Source organism: Carcharhinus amblyrhynchos, chromosome 1 (genome assembly GCF_965287045.1).
Source record: "Carcharhinus amblyrhynchos chromosome 1, sCarAmb.v2.hapA, whole genome shotgun sequence".
Lineage (NCBI taxonomy): Eukaryota > Metazoa > Chordata > Chondrichthyes > Carcharhiniformes > Carcharhinidae > Carcharhinus > Carcharhinus amblyrhynchos.
Genome location: NC_137324.1, coordinates 14,431,244 through 14,445,611, shown reverse-complemented (window position 1 = coordinate 14,445,611; position 14,368 = coordinate 14,431,244). Strand labels below are relative to the sequence as shown.

Below are 14,368 nucleotides of genomic sequence, written 5' to 3'. Positions count from 1 at the left end.
GTAGATACGCCTGTGGTGTAAGTGTCTTCCTTTAGTCCTGTCCTAAATCAGTGCTGTCCCGCTTCCGGTCATCATTCAAATACCCCTAGCCGCCACTCTCTGGCGCCTGTTTGGGTCAATACACCTAACCAGCGTATTTTTCAGACTGTGGGAGGAAACGGGAGGACCCTGAATAAGCCCACATAGACATGGGGAGAACGTGCAGACTCCACACGCACAGTGACCCAAGGTGGGAATTGAACCTGGGTCCCTAGTACTACGAGGCAGCAGTGCTAACCACTCTGCTGTCCTGTTAGATACCATGGCTATCAATGACCCTTAGTTTTGAACACCCCCCCCGCCTCTTAGAAGTGGAAGCGTTTTCTCTATGTCTACCCTATTAAACCTTCTATAAATATAAAGATCTTTTATCAGATTCCCTCTCGGGGGTGGTTGGTTTGTTGGGGGGGTGGAGGGGAAGAACGCCAGAGAATACCGACTGGTTCCATCTTAAAATCTTCAGGTTATTCTAACTTCTCGCTTCCAAAGCCATCCTTGTGAATATTCCTCATCTCATGTCAATGATGTTTTGTGTTGTTCAGTAGGTCTGTCAGACGTTCTGAGTCTTTTATAGACTCCCCCACTATATACACAACTATATACGTATATAGAGAGTTTAATCCATGCTCCATGCTGTCTACCCAAGTCTCAGTCCAGTTCCAAACTGCCCTCTAAACCTGGGGTCATGTGCCTCTTTACATTCACACTGTGATTGGTACCAGTCCCATATTAACCTATTTTGTGCCAGACTCTTGTACAACAATACCCAGTTTGTAATAAAATGTGCACAGACCAAGTGCAGTCTGATAAAGATTCTGCAGACGTTTAACGTTAACTTCTGTGTTCTCCAAGTATTTACCTCTTTGAGATTTTTGCTATGACGAAAGATTGCTGGAAATGTTCTCTTTGGAACAGAGGAGGCTGAGTGGAGATTTAATTGAGGTTTATAAAAGTTATGAAGAGCTGTTGTTCTCAGCAGAGAGGTCTATAATCAGGAGGAATAGATTTCATAAAATTAGAGAACGCACTCTTTCTGTAACCATTCGGCCCATTATAACTGAACTAACCCCCTGAAGGAGCAATTCACCTCGTAAGCACTTGCCTGTTTTCGATTCGCATTCTAATCAGTAATCTCTAAACTGTCTGTGCTTTATATGCTCTGTCTGAGGCCAGAACTCTCCATTCACCTGACGAAGGGACTAACCCCAAAAGCTTGTGAGTATATTATCAAATAAATAGGTTGGACTAAAACCTGGTGTTGTCAGACTTTTTACTGTTCTTTCTCCTCCCCATTAGTCCTGCAATTTTTTCCCCTTTTCCAACAATAATCCAATTCTCTTTTGCAAACCTGAGTCGACTCTGTCTCAATGACCCCCTCAGGCAGTGCATTCCAGATCCTAACCACTCGCTGTGTGAAAATATCTTTCCTCATGTCTCCATTTTTCTCTCTCTGCCAATCATCTTAAATCTGTGCCCTCTGGTTCTCTCTTGATCCTTCCACCATTCAGAACAGATTCTTCATGATTTTGAACAACTCAACCAAATCTCCCGTCAGTCTTTCACCAAGGAAAGCAGTTCTAATTTCTCCAACTTATCTGCATAACTGAAGTTTCTTGTTCCTGAAATCACTCCTGTGAACCTTTTCTGTGCCCTCTCTGATGCCTTCACGTTCCTCCCTAAAGTGAGATGTGCAGAGCTGGGCACAATATTCCAGTCGCGGGTGAACCAATTTTTTAAGTATAGAATTGTCCCCTTCATTACATGTTACATCTGCAGTCTAGCTACCAAAAACCTTCCTCACATTTAAAGAAAAGATTTAAATGCTTGTCCATAGAGTTGTGGACCAAGAGCTAGAAGGTCGGAGAAGCTATTTTTCTGGATTTTGATTTGATTTATTCGATTTTATTATTGCCATGTATGTTGGGATACAATGAAAAATATTGTCATCGCGTGCTATAGACGAAGCATACCATTTATAGAGAAAGAAAGGGGAGAGTGCAGAATGTAGTGTTACAGTCATAGCTAGGGTCGAGAGAAAGATCAACTTAATGCAAGGTAAGTCCATTCAGAAGTCTGACAGCAGCAGGGAAGAATCTGTTCTTGAGTCGGTTGGTGCGTGACCTCAGATTTTTGTATTTTTCCCGATGGAGGAAGGTGGAATAGAGAACGCATGGGGTCCTTGATAACGCTGGCTGCTTTACTGAGGCAGCAGGAAGTGTATCCACTGTCAATGAATGGGAGGCTGCTTTGCATGATGGATTGGGCTACATTCATGACCCTTGGCAGTTTCTTGCGGTCTTGGGCAGAGCAGGAGCCATACCAAGTTGTGATACAACTAGAAAAAATGCTTTCTGTGGTGCATCTGTAAAAAATTAGTGCAAGGATGGCGTAAATATGATGGGCTGAGTGGTCTTGTTCATCGTTAATTGTTTCTAAATGATTCTGAGTGCTTGGTTTACATAGTTACCCTAAATTGTTATATTTAATGATTTGTGAATCAGTCACTGGGGTTTGCTTTGTTCCTTAATCCCATTTTACGCTCTATTACATCCAAGAAAAATGTGACCTCCTCATTTCTCCAAGCAAAATATTTATCCAAATCACTTATCTATATTGAAATTCATTTGACCTTTTTAATACTGCATTCTGTAAACTTGTTAACATTCTCGTCATTGTTGCTGTTTTTAACTGCCTGTGTCTTTAACAACCCGTTCTCTGCTTGTCACTCTTACTTCCTGGGTGACAATCTACAGCAACTGCAAGTAAAGATGGTCACCTTCAAAGTAGCATGAGCCCAGAGCGTGTCCGCCACCTGGTTGTAGAGTCATAGAGGTTTACAGCATGGAAACAGGCCATTCAGCCTAACTTGTCCGTGTTGTCCTTTTTTATTTAAACTCCTAAACTAGTCCCAATTGCCTGCATTTGGCCCATATCAGTCTATACCCATCTTTTCCACGGTTGTCTGATTTTTAACATTTGAGACTACTGTCCTGTAGTGATTTTTCCTTGCCGCCTTCAATTTCCCCTCTACGTGCTGCCCCTTTGGCGACATCACCTGAAACCACAATGTTAGATTCCACTGGGACGTGGACAACACTCATCTCCACCTCACCCTCCGCAGTCCATCGATTGTCTTGTCGCTTGTCTCATCTCTGACCCTGGATGAACAGAAGCTTCCTGCTGTTAGATAATGGGAAGCTGCCCATGCCATGGACTTGGTTAATGGACTGAGGCTGAAACAGGCCATTAGCAATGTCAACATGTGCTGTAGTGTTCTATGTTCTAACATCTTATTTGACCTGGCACCCAGTTTACAACACCCATCCTCTTAGAACTGGGCAGTCTTGTTGACCATTTCTGTGACATTGTCTTCTTTCTCCTCTGTTCAACTCCTGCTGAAATCTTCATCCGTGCTTTTGTTACCTTTAGACAGGCGCATTGTCCATATCCTAACTCGCACTTAAGTGTCATTCCTTCCCAAGTGCTGCCTGATCTACATTGACTCCTCGTTTACCAATATCTTGATTTGTAAAATTCTTATTCTCATGTTCAAATCTCTCCATGGTGGCACAGTGGTTAGCATGGCTGCCTCTCAGCACCAGGGGCTTGGATGCAACTCGTGGCTTGGGTCACTGTCTGTGCGGAGTCTGCATGTTCTCCGTGTCTGCATGGGTTTCCTCCTGGGTGCTCCAGTTTAATCCTACAGTCAGAAAGACGTGCTGGTTTGGTGCATTGGCCATGCTAAATTCTCCCTCAGTGTACCCAAACAGGTGCTGGAGTGTGGTGACTAGATTTTCACAGTAACTTCATTGCAGTGTTAATGTAAGCCTACTTGTGGCTAATAACTAAACTTTTACTTTATCTCTGCGGCATCCAATACTACCCTCCGTATTTCTGTGCATTCTCTGTTTTCGTTGCCCCATTGTTGGTGACTATTTTGGAATTCCCTTCCCAAAACAACCCCACCGCCCTTAAATATCCTTGTTAAAGACACTGCTTAAAGACAGCTTCTTTTCATGAAGCTGTTGGTTTCCTTAGTGGTTCAGTGTCAACATTTTCATCGGAAGTGGGCGTTGTTGGTTGGCCACCATTAGGAACAATTGTTCCTAATTATCCTTGAGATGGTGGTAATGAGTTGCCGCCTTCAATCACTACAGTCCACATGATGTGGTACTCCCACTGTTAGGGAAGGGGTTCCAGGATTTTCACTCATCGACAGTGGAAAAAAAGGCAATATATTTCCAAGTAGGGTGTATGGCTTGGAGGGGAACTTGCGGATGGTGGTGTTTCTATGTATCTACCACGATTTTCCTTCCAGATGGTAGAGGTTGGAAGATGCTGTTGAAGGAGCCTTGGTGAGTTGCAGTGTATCCTGTAGATCGTACAAAATGATGCCACTGCACGATGGTGGTGGAAAGTGTGAATGTTTGTGGATGTGGTGCCAATCAAGCAGACTGCTTTGTCCTGCATGATGGTGTTGGAGCTACATCCATCCAGGCAAATGGAGAGTATTCCATCACACCCCTGACTTATGTCTTGTAGATGGTGGACAGGCTGTGGGGAGTTGGGAGGTGAGTTACCATGTAATTCTGAGCCTCAGACCTGGTCTTGTAACAAAAGTATTTATATGGAGTTCAGATCATTTTGTTATTCCACTGTACTGGGTCCCAGATGTGCGTTTTTGAAGATGATTGCAACCTTGTTAACATTAAAGAAGAAAAGAAAACAAACTTTGGCAAAACTTTTGGACATGGTGAAAGTGCATCTTGAAGTAATTGCTTCAGAAAAGGTGCTGTACAAATGTTCTGAGGAGGGCCAAGTGTATTACAAGAGAGATGTTTGTTCAGTAGAAGTAGGCACTCCATATTTTTTAAATGGTGTGTGCTATGTAGGTCAGACAAGAGGAGATGCAACAACATAAAATCGATTGAGTCCCAAAATGACCTGGAACACACACATGGTGAGGTGCCAGAGTTAATTGATAGCAGGTTCCAGGTATCTGATGCTATGCCAGCCTTGCTGATGCAAGGTGGGGGGATTTGGTACAGTGCCTACAGTTTAACCCCTTCACATGTTCTGTCGTCCTGTAGTCTGAACAAGGCACAGAAAATTCTCACCAATCAGCCACTTTAACTTTTGATCTCAGGGCTCAGTGAAATGTAACAGGGACCGATGTGGTGCTATTTTGTTTTTTTTGCGTGCTAGACTTGTGCGTAAACCTTGCGTGCGGAGGGCTGCAGCACTTGAGCCTCCACTTCAGAAGTTTGTGAGTTCCATTGAATGTTGAACTACTCGGGCGACAGAGTATAGGGGAAATTTCACAGTAACTTCATTGTAGTGTTAATGTAAGCCTTATATGTAACTAATAAATATATTTTACTTATAAAAGTGTGGAATCCCCATGAGACCCACACGAGACATTGAGAAGGCCACACCTGGACTTCTGTTTTACAGTGTTGGCCTCCTTTTACTTAACGGGAGATGTACTTGCATTGGAAGCAGTTCAGAGAAGGTTTGCTAGATTGATTTCTGGGCTACGTTACGAGAGCAGGTTGGGCATACACTCGTTGCAGCTTAGAAGAATGAGATCCTTTTTGCAATGTATGAAATTGTGACAGGGTAGATGCTGTGAGGATGTTCCCCTAGCGGGGGAATCTAGAACCAGTGGGCGCACTTTTTATAAGAAGTTTTGGTATCCCCATTTAAGACTGCATGTGGGGGAACTTTCTTCTCTGAGGGTTGTTAGTGTTTGGAATTCTCTTCTCTTGAAGGCAGTGGGGGCTGGGCCACTGAATAAATTCACGGCTCACTTAGAGAGATTTTTGATCTCCCAAGAGAGTTGATGGATTTGAGGGGACAGGCAGAAAAGTGGAGTTCAGGCCACAATCAGACCAACCTTAATTTATTAAATGAAGGAGGCAGGCATGATGGGCTGAACGGCTTACTCCTATTTGTTATTATCTCATGATCGAAAAGCGATCATCTGGTTACTTAATTGCTGCTTCGCGTACATAAATTGACTACCACGTTTCTTGCATAACAACAGTTTCCACACATCCAAAAGTACTTCAGTAGCTACAGTGGTGTAGTGATATTGTCACTGGACTAGTTCATCCAGGAACCTAGGGTAATGCTGTGGAGACCCGGGGTTTGAATTCCACCATGGCACACACCTTGAACCTGGAATTAAGATTCCAATCATGACCATGAAACCATTGTCGATTGTCGGAAAAACCCATCTGCTTCACTAAATATCCTTTAGGGAAGGAAATCTGCCGTCCTTATCTGGTCTGGCCTACATGTGATTCATAACAAATGTGGCTAACTCTTAAATACCCTTGCAGACGAGAGGGTTGCCCAATCAAGAGAGAGAGACTAAATAGTCTGGGTCTGTAGAGTGAGGGGTGGCCTGATGCAAAAATACAAGATCCTGAGGGGGTTTGGAAGGATGGATGGTGAGATGTCTTCACTAGTGGGGGACACTTGAACAAGGGGAAAAGCCTGCAAGATAAAGGACAACTCAGTTAAAACTAAGACGCATAGTAATTTCTCCTTGAAGAGGATGGTGAATGTTTGGAATGCTCTGCTCCAAAGGGCGGTGGAGGCCAGTGAAGGTGACTAAACATTTGATAGATCAAGGAATACAGGGCCATGAGGAAATGGCAGAGAAAAGGAGATGAGGCTGACATAGATAAGCCATGCTCATATTGAATGGAGAGTTGGGCTTGAAGGATCTGGTGGCCTACTTCGGTTTATTTAATTCTTGTGTGAGATGGCAAGTTACTCAGTTCAAGGGCAACTGGGGACGGGTAACAAATGTTGGCCTAGCCACCAATACACACCCCACGACTGAATTAAAAAAAAAAGTTATTTGGGGCATCCTGCAGTTATGAAGTTGCTATATAAATGCAGGTTTTCGTACAGTAGAGCCTGCCCTGCAACAGAGTGAGTGCTTGTGGTACAATCCTTTGGATAAGAATTACTAGCTACAACTATACAACTGGCTAAAGCACTCCCGTCTTCGAACCCTGCCATGGCAAGTTGAGCTGACTGACTTTTTTAATTTTGTGGGGCAGCAGGACAAGAAAATAACTTTAACTGCCTGATTATTAAAGAAAAGAAGGCAAATGGCATGTTGGCCTTCATTGAGAGAGGTTTTGGGTACTGGTGCAGGGATGTGCTGTTGCAATTAATTATACAGGGCCTTGGTGAGGCCACACCTAGAATACTGGGTGCAGTTTTGGTCTCCTTTTCTGAGGAAGGATGTTCTTGCTCTCAAAGGAGTGCAATGAAGGTTTACCAGGTTGATTTCCGGGGATGACGGGACTGATGTATGAGGAGAGATTGACAAGGTTAAGATTGCTTTTTCTGGAGCCCAGATGAATGAGGAGGGGTCTCGGAGACTTAAAATTTGAACAGGACTAGACAGGATAGATGCAGGAAGGACATTCCCGATGATGGGCGAGTCTAGAACCGGGGACCACGGTCTGAGAATTTGGGGGTAAACCATTTAGGACAGAGGTGAAGAAACATTTCTTCACCCAGAGAGTGGTGAGCCTGTGGAATTCATTACCACAGGAAGTAGTAGATGCCAAAACATTGAATGTATTCAAGAGGCAGCTGGGTATGGCACTTGGGGTCGAATGGGATCAAAGATTGTGGGGAGAAATGATGTGGAGTTGCTGACGTTGGGTTGAGGTAGGCACAGTAAGTAGTCACTAAACACCAGGTTAAGTCCAACAGGTTTATTTGGTAGCGTGAGTGAAGGAGGGGAAAGCAGGATTAGACTATAGAGTTGGACGATCAGCCATGATCGTGAAGAATGGTGGAGCAGGCTCGAAGGGCTGGACGGCCTCCTCCTCCTCCTATCTTCTATGTTTCTATGTATTGTAAAATCCTGATTCACTTGCTAATGTTTTTTTGCACAGATAAAAATTTGATGGCCCTGCGTTCGTGGAAGAGAAGCAAGGGACTTTTTCTCAGTATTCTGGCCAAAACAAACTCCTGCTGAATCAATATCACTAACTGGACCTTTAATTTTAGTTGCTGTTTGCAGGAAATTGTTGGCACAGGATGACTATTGTGTTTTGCTTTGCCCGTACAACTGTTATTGCATTTCAAAGTAATTAATTGTGTGGAATGCTTTGAGAACTGTGCAGTGCGACAATGTGCTGTATAAATGCAAGTTGTTTTATTGACCTTGGCTCCTGCCTTCAGATGTATCCTCCTCCATCACCTTGGCTGTGTTAACAGCCAAAGAATCTAAAGATTTTCAGCTGTGTCTGAGTCCAGCCACCCAGTTGGTTTTAGAAACTGTTTGTTTGCCGCAAACTTTATAGTTGATCTGAATTTAATTTCGCCCAATGGCCTTGATTTTAAATTTTGAATTGTAAGGAGACACTGGGATTTTTTTTTACCATGGAGCGTAGGAGGATGAGGATGGCACAGTGGCTAGCACTGCTGCTTCACAGCACCAGGGTCCCAGGTTCAATTCCAGTTTTAGGTCACTGTCTGCGTGGGTCTCCCCCGGCTGCTCTGGTTTCCTCCCACAATCCAAAGATGTGTGGGTTAGGCGGATTGGCCGTGCTAAATTGATCCTAGTGTCAGGGTAAATGTGTAGGGTTGTGACAAAAGGGCTTGGATGGGATTGTGTTCGGTACAGGCTTGATGGGTAGAATGGCCTCCTTTTGTATTGTAGGAATTCTATGAGGGGGTGACCTTTTTATAGAGGTTTATAAAATCATGAGGGCATAAGTAAGGTGAATAGCCAAGGTCTTTTCCCCAGGGTAGGAGAGTCCAAAACTAGAAGGCATAAGATTAAGGCGAGAGAGGAAAGATTTAAAAGGGACCTGAGGGGCAACTTTTTCACACAGAGGATGGTGTGTATATGGAATGAGCTGCCAGAGGAGGTGGTAGAGGCGGCTACAATTACAACATTTAAAAAGACATTTGGACAGGAAGATGGGAAAGGTTTAGAGGGGCCAAGTGTAGACAAATGGGCCTAGTGCAGTTTAGGAAAGCTGGTCAGCATGGACGAGTTGGGCTGAAGGGCCTCTATCGCTGACTCTACTTGGACTCTGAAACTCTGCATGACTGGACCCTATGCACTGTAGCAGATGTGTAGAGAGAGAGAACTTGTACATTACGCACATTAACCTTACCGTCTTGCTGTTGCATCTAGCTGGTTTATAACAGCACCTGTGACCTACCCTCAGCCACTCCTCCGATAACTGTTTGTTTGGTTCATGCTGACACTTCATGTGTGCTATACTGTGTAGCAAAAAGGTATTTCAATATCTCTGCTCACGGAAGGCAAATGGAACATTGGCTTTTATTTCAAGAGTGCTGGACTATAAAGAGTGTTGCTGCAACTGTACAAGATACTGGTGAGGCCACACTTAGAATAGTGTGTACAGTTTTGGTTACTATCTTAAAAGATGTATTATCATTGAAGGCAGTTCCCGAGGAGGTTTACTAGGATGATCCTGGGTATGGAGGGACTGCTATATGAAGAAATATTCAATGGGTTGGGCCTGTACTCCTTGGGGCTCAAAAGAATGAGAGAGTTGATACAATTGTAACGTGTAAGATTCTTAAGGGGTTCGTAGGTTACAGGAGCAGAATTAGGCCATTCAGCCCATTGAGTCTGTTCCCCCCATTCGATCATGGCGCCTCGTCCCCATTTTCCTGCTTTCTCCCCATACCCATTCCATTCCTTATCAGTTAAAACTCTGTCTAACTTCTCCTTAAATTTACTCACTATCCCAGCATCCACCACACTTCGGGGTAGCGAATTCCACAGATTCACAACCCTTTGGGAGAAGTAGCTTCTCCTCAACACTCTTGACTTTGCTACCCCTTATCCTAAGGTAAATGTTGGGAGGATGTTTCCACTCGAGTGAGAGTGTAGGACCAGAGGGCACGGCCTCAGAATGAGGGGGAGCTTATTTAAGATGGATTTGAGGAAGAATTTTTACTCTGAATGAGGAATGTGCCATCTTTGGAATTCCTTACCCCGAGTGCCATAGTTGTTAGCACTGCTGCCTCACATCACAGGGACCCGGGTTCGATTCCCAGCTTGGGGTGGCTGTCTATGTGGAGTTTGTATGTTTTCCCCGTATCTGCATGGGTTTCCTCCGGGTGCTCCAGTTCCTTTCTACAGCCTAAAGATGTGTGCGGGTTAGGTTGGTCGGCCATGCTAAATTGCCTCTTAGTGTCCTGGGATGCCTAGGTTAGAGGGATTAGCAGAGTAACTATTTGGCGTCACAGGGAAAGGACTTGGATGGGATTGTTGTCAGTGCAGACTCGATTGACAGAATGGCCTCCTGCGCTGTAGTGTTTCTATTAAATAGATTAGATGGAGCCCACTGGCTAGCAAGTGAATGTCTTTTGCTCTTATAATAGAAATTCTTGTGATCGTTTGAAATTTGGTATTGTTTTGTTTAACCTGATGAATGTAAGATGATAAAGTTTGGCAAGAGGTCTCTCTTTTCAACAATGTTCACGTTCGATGCTGCCAAGTGACTGTAGAAATAAATCTCTTTAAAAACAGTGGCCCGAATTTTACCGCCTTCCCTGGAACGATACCAGGGTGGGCTCGGCTCACAGAACGGAAATCTCCGTTGGCCTTTGGGATTTTATGATCTCGCCTGAGCAAGGTGGTAAAATCCCACCCATCATGTCTGGCAGCATTTGGGGAATGAGGGACAGAGTTAATTTAACTTTAAACAATTATAGGTGGAAGGACAGGGTGGGATAAGTGTTTTTTATTTCATTCTTTGGGATATGGGCATTGCTACCAAGTTCAACGTGTGTTGCCCTTCCCTAATTGCCCCTGCACTGAATAGCTTGCTGGGCCATTAGGAGTTAACCACATTGCTGTGGCTCTGGAGTCACATGTAGGCCAGACCAGGTAAAGAAGGCAGATTTCCTTCCCTAACGAGTATTAGCGAACCAGATGGATTTTTAGGACAATCGATGATTGATTGTTTCATGGTCACCGTTACTGAGACTAACTTTTTAAATTTCAGATTTTATTAACTGAATTTACAATCCACCAGCTGCCTTGGTGGGTGTTGAACCCATGTCCGCAGAGAATTAGCCTGGGCCTCTGGATGACTTGTCCAGTGACATTATCACTGCAGCAGCCTCCCTTTGTGATTGGGCATCAGTGTTGAGGGAAGAGAGGTGCCAGCGAAAGCGGGGTTTAGTGCGTAACCTGATCGTGTGCTGTAAGAGAAACAGCGAGGGTGAACAGTATAGAAGACTCTCTCCTGTCTGAGAGAGGAGCAGACATTCCTGGAATAAAGTTCCTGCCAGGTAATCACAGCATTCTAATCTACTTTCTTTTTGTTTCCGAGCAGCCTTTTGACTTCCTACGAATGGGTAAGGGAATGATGGATGACTTACGACGCAGGTTGCCAGTATATCTGTCAGATTATACTGACGGTGAGTAAACATTATTTTCAATGATTGACCACCTAGCATTTTGACCATGATGCAGTTGCTGCAAGTGCAATGCTGTGTTAAAAGTGTGTGCCGTGCACTGGGCTTTTACAAGATCACCAGCTTACTGTTCTGCTCTGAATGATAAACCGGAAGTAGTTTAAGCACAAGTAGCTGTGACCATTAGCCATGAGAATGGAACTAATGGGAGCACGTGGCCACATGACCCCTTGAGTCTTCTCCATTCAATAAAATTGTGGCTAATCGACGTCAGTCCCAGTTTTCCAGCTTATCTCCATATCCCTCGATTGACTTAGAGTCGAGAGTTTTACAGCACTAGAGGCCCTTCGGCCCATTGTGTCTGTGCCGTCCATCAAGCACCACTCTATTCTCGTCCCATTTTCTAGCACTTGGTCCATAGTCTCCTACGCCATGATGTTTCAAGTGCTCTTCTAAATGCTTCTCAAGTATGGTGAAGCTCCTCGCCTTCACTGCCCTTCCTGGCAGAGAGTTCCAGATTCCCACCGCCCTCTGGGTAAAAATGCTTTCCTTCGAATCCCCTCTCATTTTCCTGCCCCTCACCTTAAACCTATGCCCCCTGTTTATTGACCCCTTTGCTAAGGCAAAAAGTTTCTCATCTACCCTGTCTATATTGTTCATATTTTGTATTCGTCCATGGGATATGGGTGTTGCTGACAAGGTCAGCATTTATTGCCCACCTCTAATTGCCAGTGAGCTGAGTGTCTTGCTGGGCCATTTTGGAGGGTAGTTAAGAGTCAACCACATTGCTGTGGCCCTGGAGTCTCATGTAGGCCAGACTAGGTAAGAATGGCGGTTTTCCTTCCCTAAAGCACATTAGTGAACCAGATAGGTGACAGTTGATGATGTTGTCGTGGTTACTGAGACTAGCTTGCAATTCCAGATTTTCTTTTAATTAATTGAATTCACATTCCACCAACTGCCCTGGTGGGATTTGAACCCATGTCTGCAGAGCATGAGCCTGAGCCTAGTGACATCACTAGGTTATCTCTCCCGATTCTCTTAGTCGAGTATTCATTAACTGAGACACCAGTTGTTTGGCTTACTTAATACTGAGGATACCAGGGTCTAATAACACAGACGTGGGATAAGGAGTATTTTGACTGTTGCTATCATGATGGGGGAGAGCTGGAGAAAGAGATTGTAAATTCTAGGGTGGGTTATAATCTGACCACCGGTCCTATATCTGGAGGATTTGATTTGATTTATTATTGTCACATGTATTTAGTGAAAAGTATTGTTTCTTGCATGCCTTACAGACAAAATACAGTCAGAGTACATGGGGAGAAGAGAAGGAGCAAATGCAGAATGTAATGTTAGTCATTGCTAGAGTGTAGAGAAAGATCAACTTAATGTAGGTCTGTTCAAAAGTCTGATGGTAACAAACTTGTCCTTGAATTGGTTGCTACATGATCTCAGACCTTTGCATCTTTTTCCTGATGGAAGAAGGTGGAAGAGAGAATGTCCAGGGCGCATGGGGTCTTTGATTATGCTGATTGCTTTGCCGAGATAGCGGGAAGCGTAGACAGTGTTAATACATGAGAGGCTGGTTTGTGTGATGCACTGGGCTTTGTTCATGACCCTTTGTAACTTCTTGCGGTCTTGGTCAGAGCAGGAGCCATACCAAGCTGTGCATTCGGAAAGGGTGTTTTCTATGGTGCAAATGTAAAAATTGAGAGTATAAAGTTTGTTTATTGATGTCATAGTAGGCTTACATTAACACTTCAATGAAGTTACTGTGAAAATCCCCGAGTTGCCACACTCTGGCACCTGTTCAGGTACACTGAAGGACAATGATCTAACTAGTAAACCGGAAACAGCCAGAGGAAACCCACGCAGACGTGGGGTGAACATGTTATCTCCACACAGACAATGATCCAAGTCAAGAGTCAAACCCAGGACCCTGGCGCTGGGTGGTAGCACTGCTAATCACTGTTGTAGTAGGCCTGCCGAATTTCCTTAATCACGTGAGAAAGTAGAGGCATTTCTTAGCTGTAGCATTGGCATGGGGGGACCAGGACAGGTTGCAGGTGAGCTGGGTACTTGGAGATGGGATGATTCAGAATTGAAGGTTTGGGAAATTGTGCAAATCAGGATTGGGAAGCAGGGAAAATCGAAGTTAAAAGGTGGAATTTTTTTTATCCCCAGAGGTGTAAATTGAGGCATGAATGCGGTTTGTAGCCTGCTGGCTTTCTCTGCCGAAGTTTTGAATATTGTGGGAGGGAACAGAAGGCGGGTCGCTAAATGTGTCGTCCGAATGGGGCAAATATAATACAAAAAGGAATGACCCCATGGACATGACCCAAAGCCCCCCTCCTCCTGCACCCACCCTGAACCTCCCCAGCAGAAACCCATCCCCCTGCCACTGCCTGGGGGCGGGGGGGGGGGGTGCACTGCTTGGGTGTGGCCCTCCCCCTCCCAGGGGCTGTATTTACATGTGCATCTCCAGGAGGTTTTGTTTGCTAGTTTCCCATTTATAAAATTCCTGTTGTAAACCCCACCAGTGAGATGTTACGCCAAATGGCAGGGGACTTCCCTAGTGGCGGGGATGGTGTGTGTTACAGAGGAGCATTCTGCCAATTACATTAAAATCTATTTAGATGGGGTTCCCATTCTTGCATGTGTGGGGAATCCCTGTTATGTCACTGGCAAGGGAGGGGGGACAGTTGAGTGGGGAAAGCCGTTTTGGGATCTCCTCTGGATTCTCCGCCCCTTCCACCATTCCTATCTGCCAAAAATGAAATCTCAACCATGGAGTCATATATGGCCTAGGAGGCCATTTGGACCTTTGCCAGCTGTGTGGTCCAATCCAATCTCTCACTCTATCATCTTAACCCTGTAAGTG

General features: G+C 44.6%; 1 protein-coding gene across 1 annotated transcript in view; it reads left to right on the top strand.

Annotated features, from left to right (window-relative positions):
• slc4a11 (solute carrier family 4 member 11) overlaps window positions 1-14,368 on the top strand; it is a 179,953-nt gene that overhangs the window by 98,224 nt on the left and 67,361 nt on the right. The window contains exon 9 of the mRNA XM_080194085.1: window positions 11,403-11,487. Coding sequence (XP_080050211.1) covers window positions 11,403-11,487 — 85 coding nt within the window. The remainder of the gene's footprint in view (window positions 1-11,402; window positions 11,488-14,368) is intronic.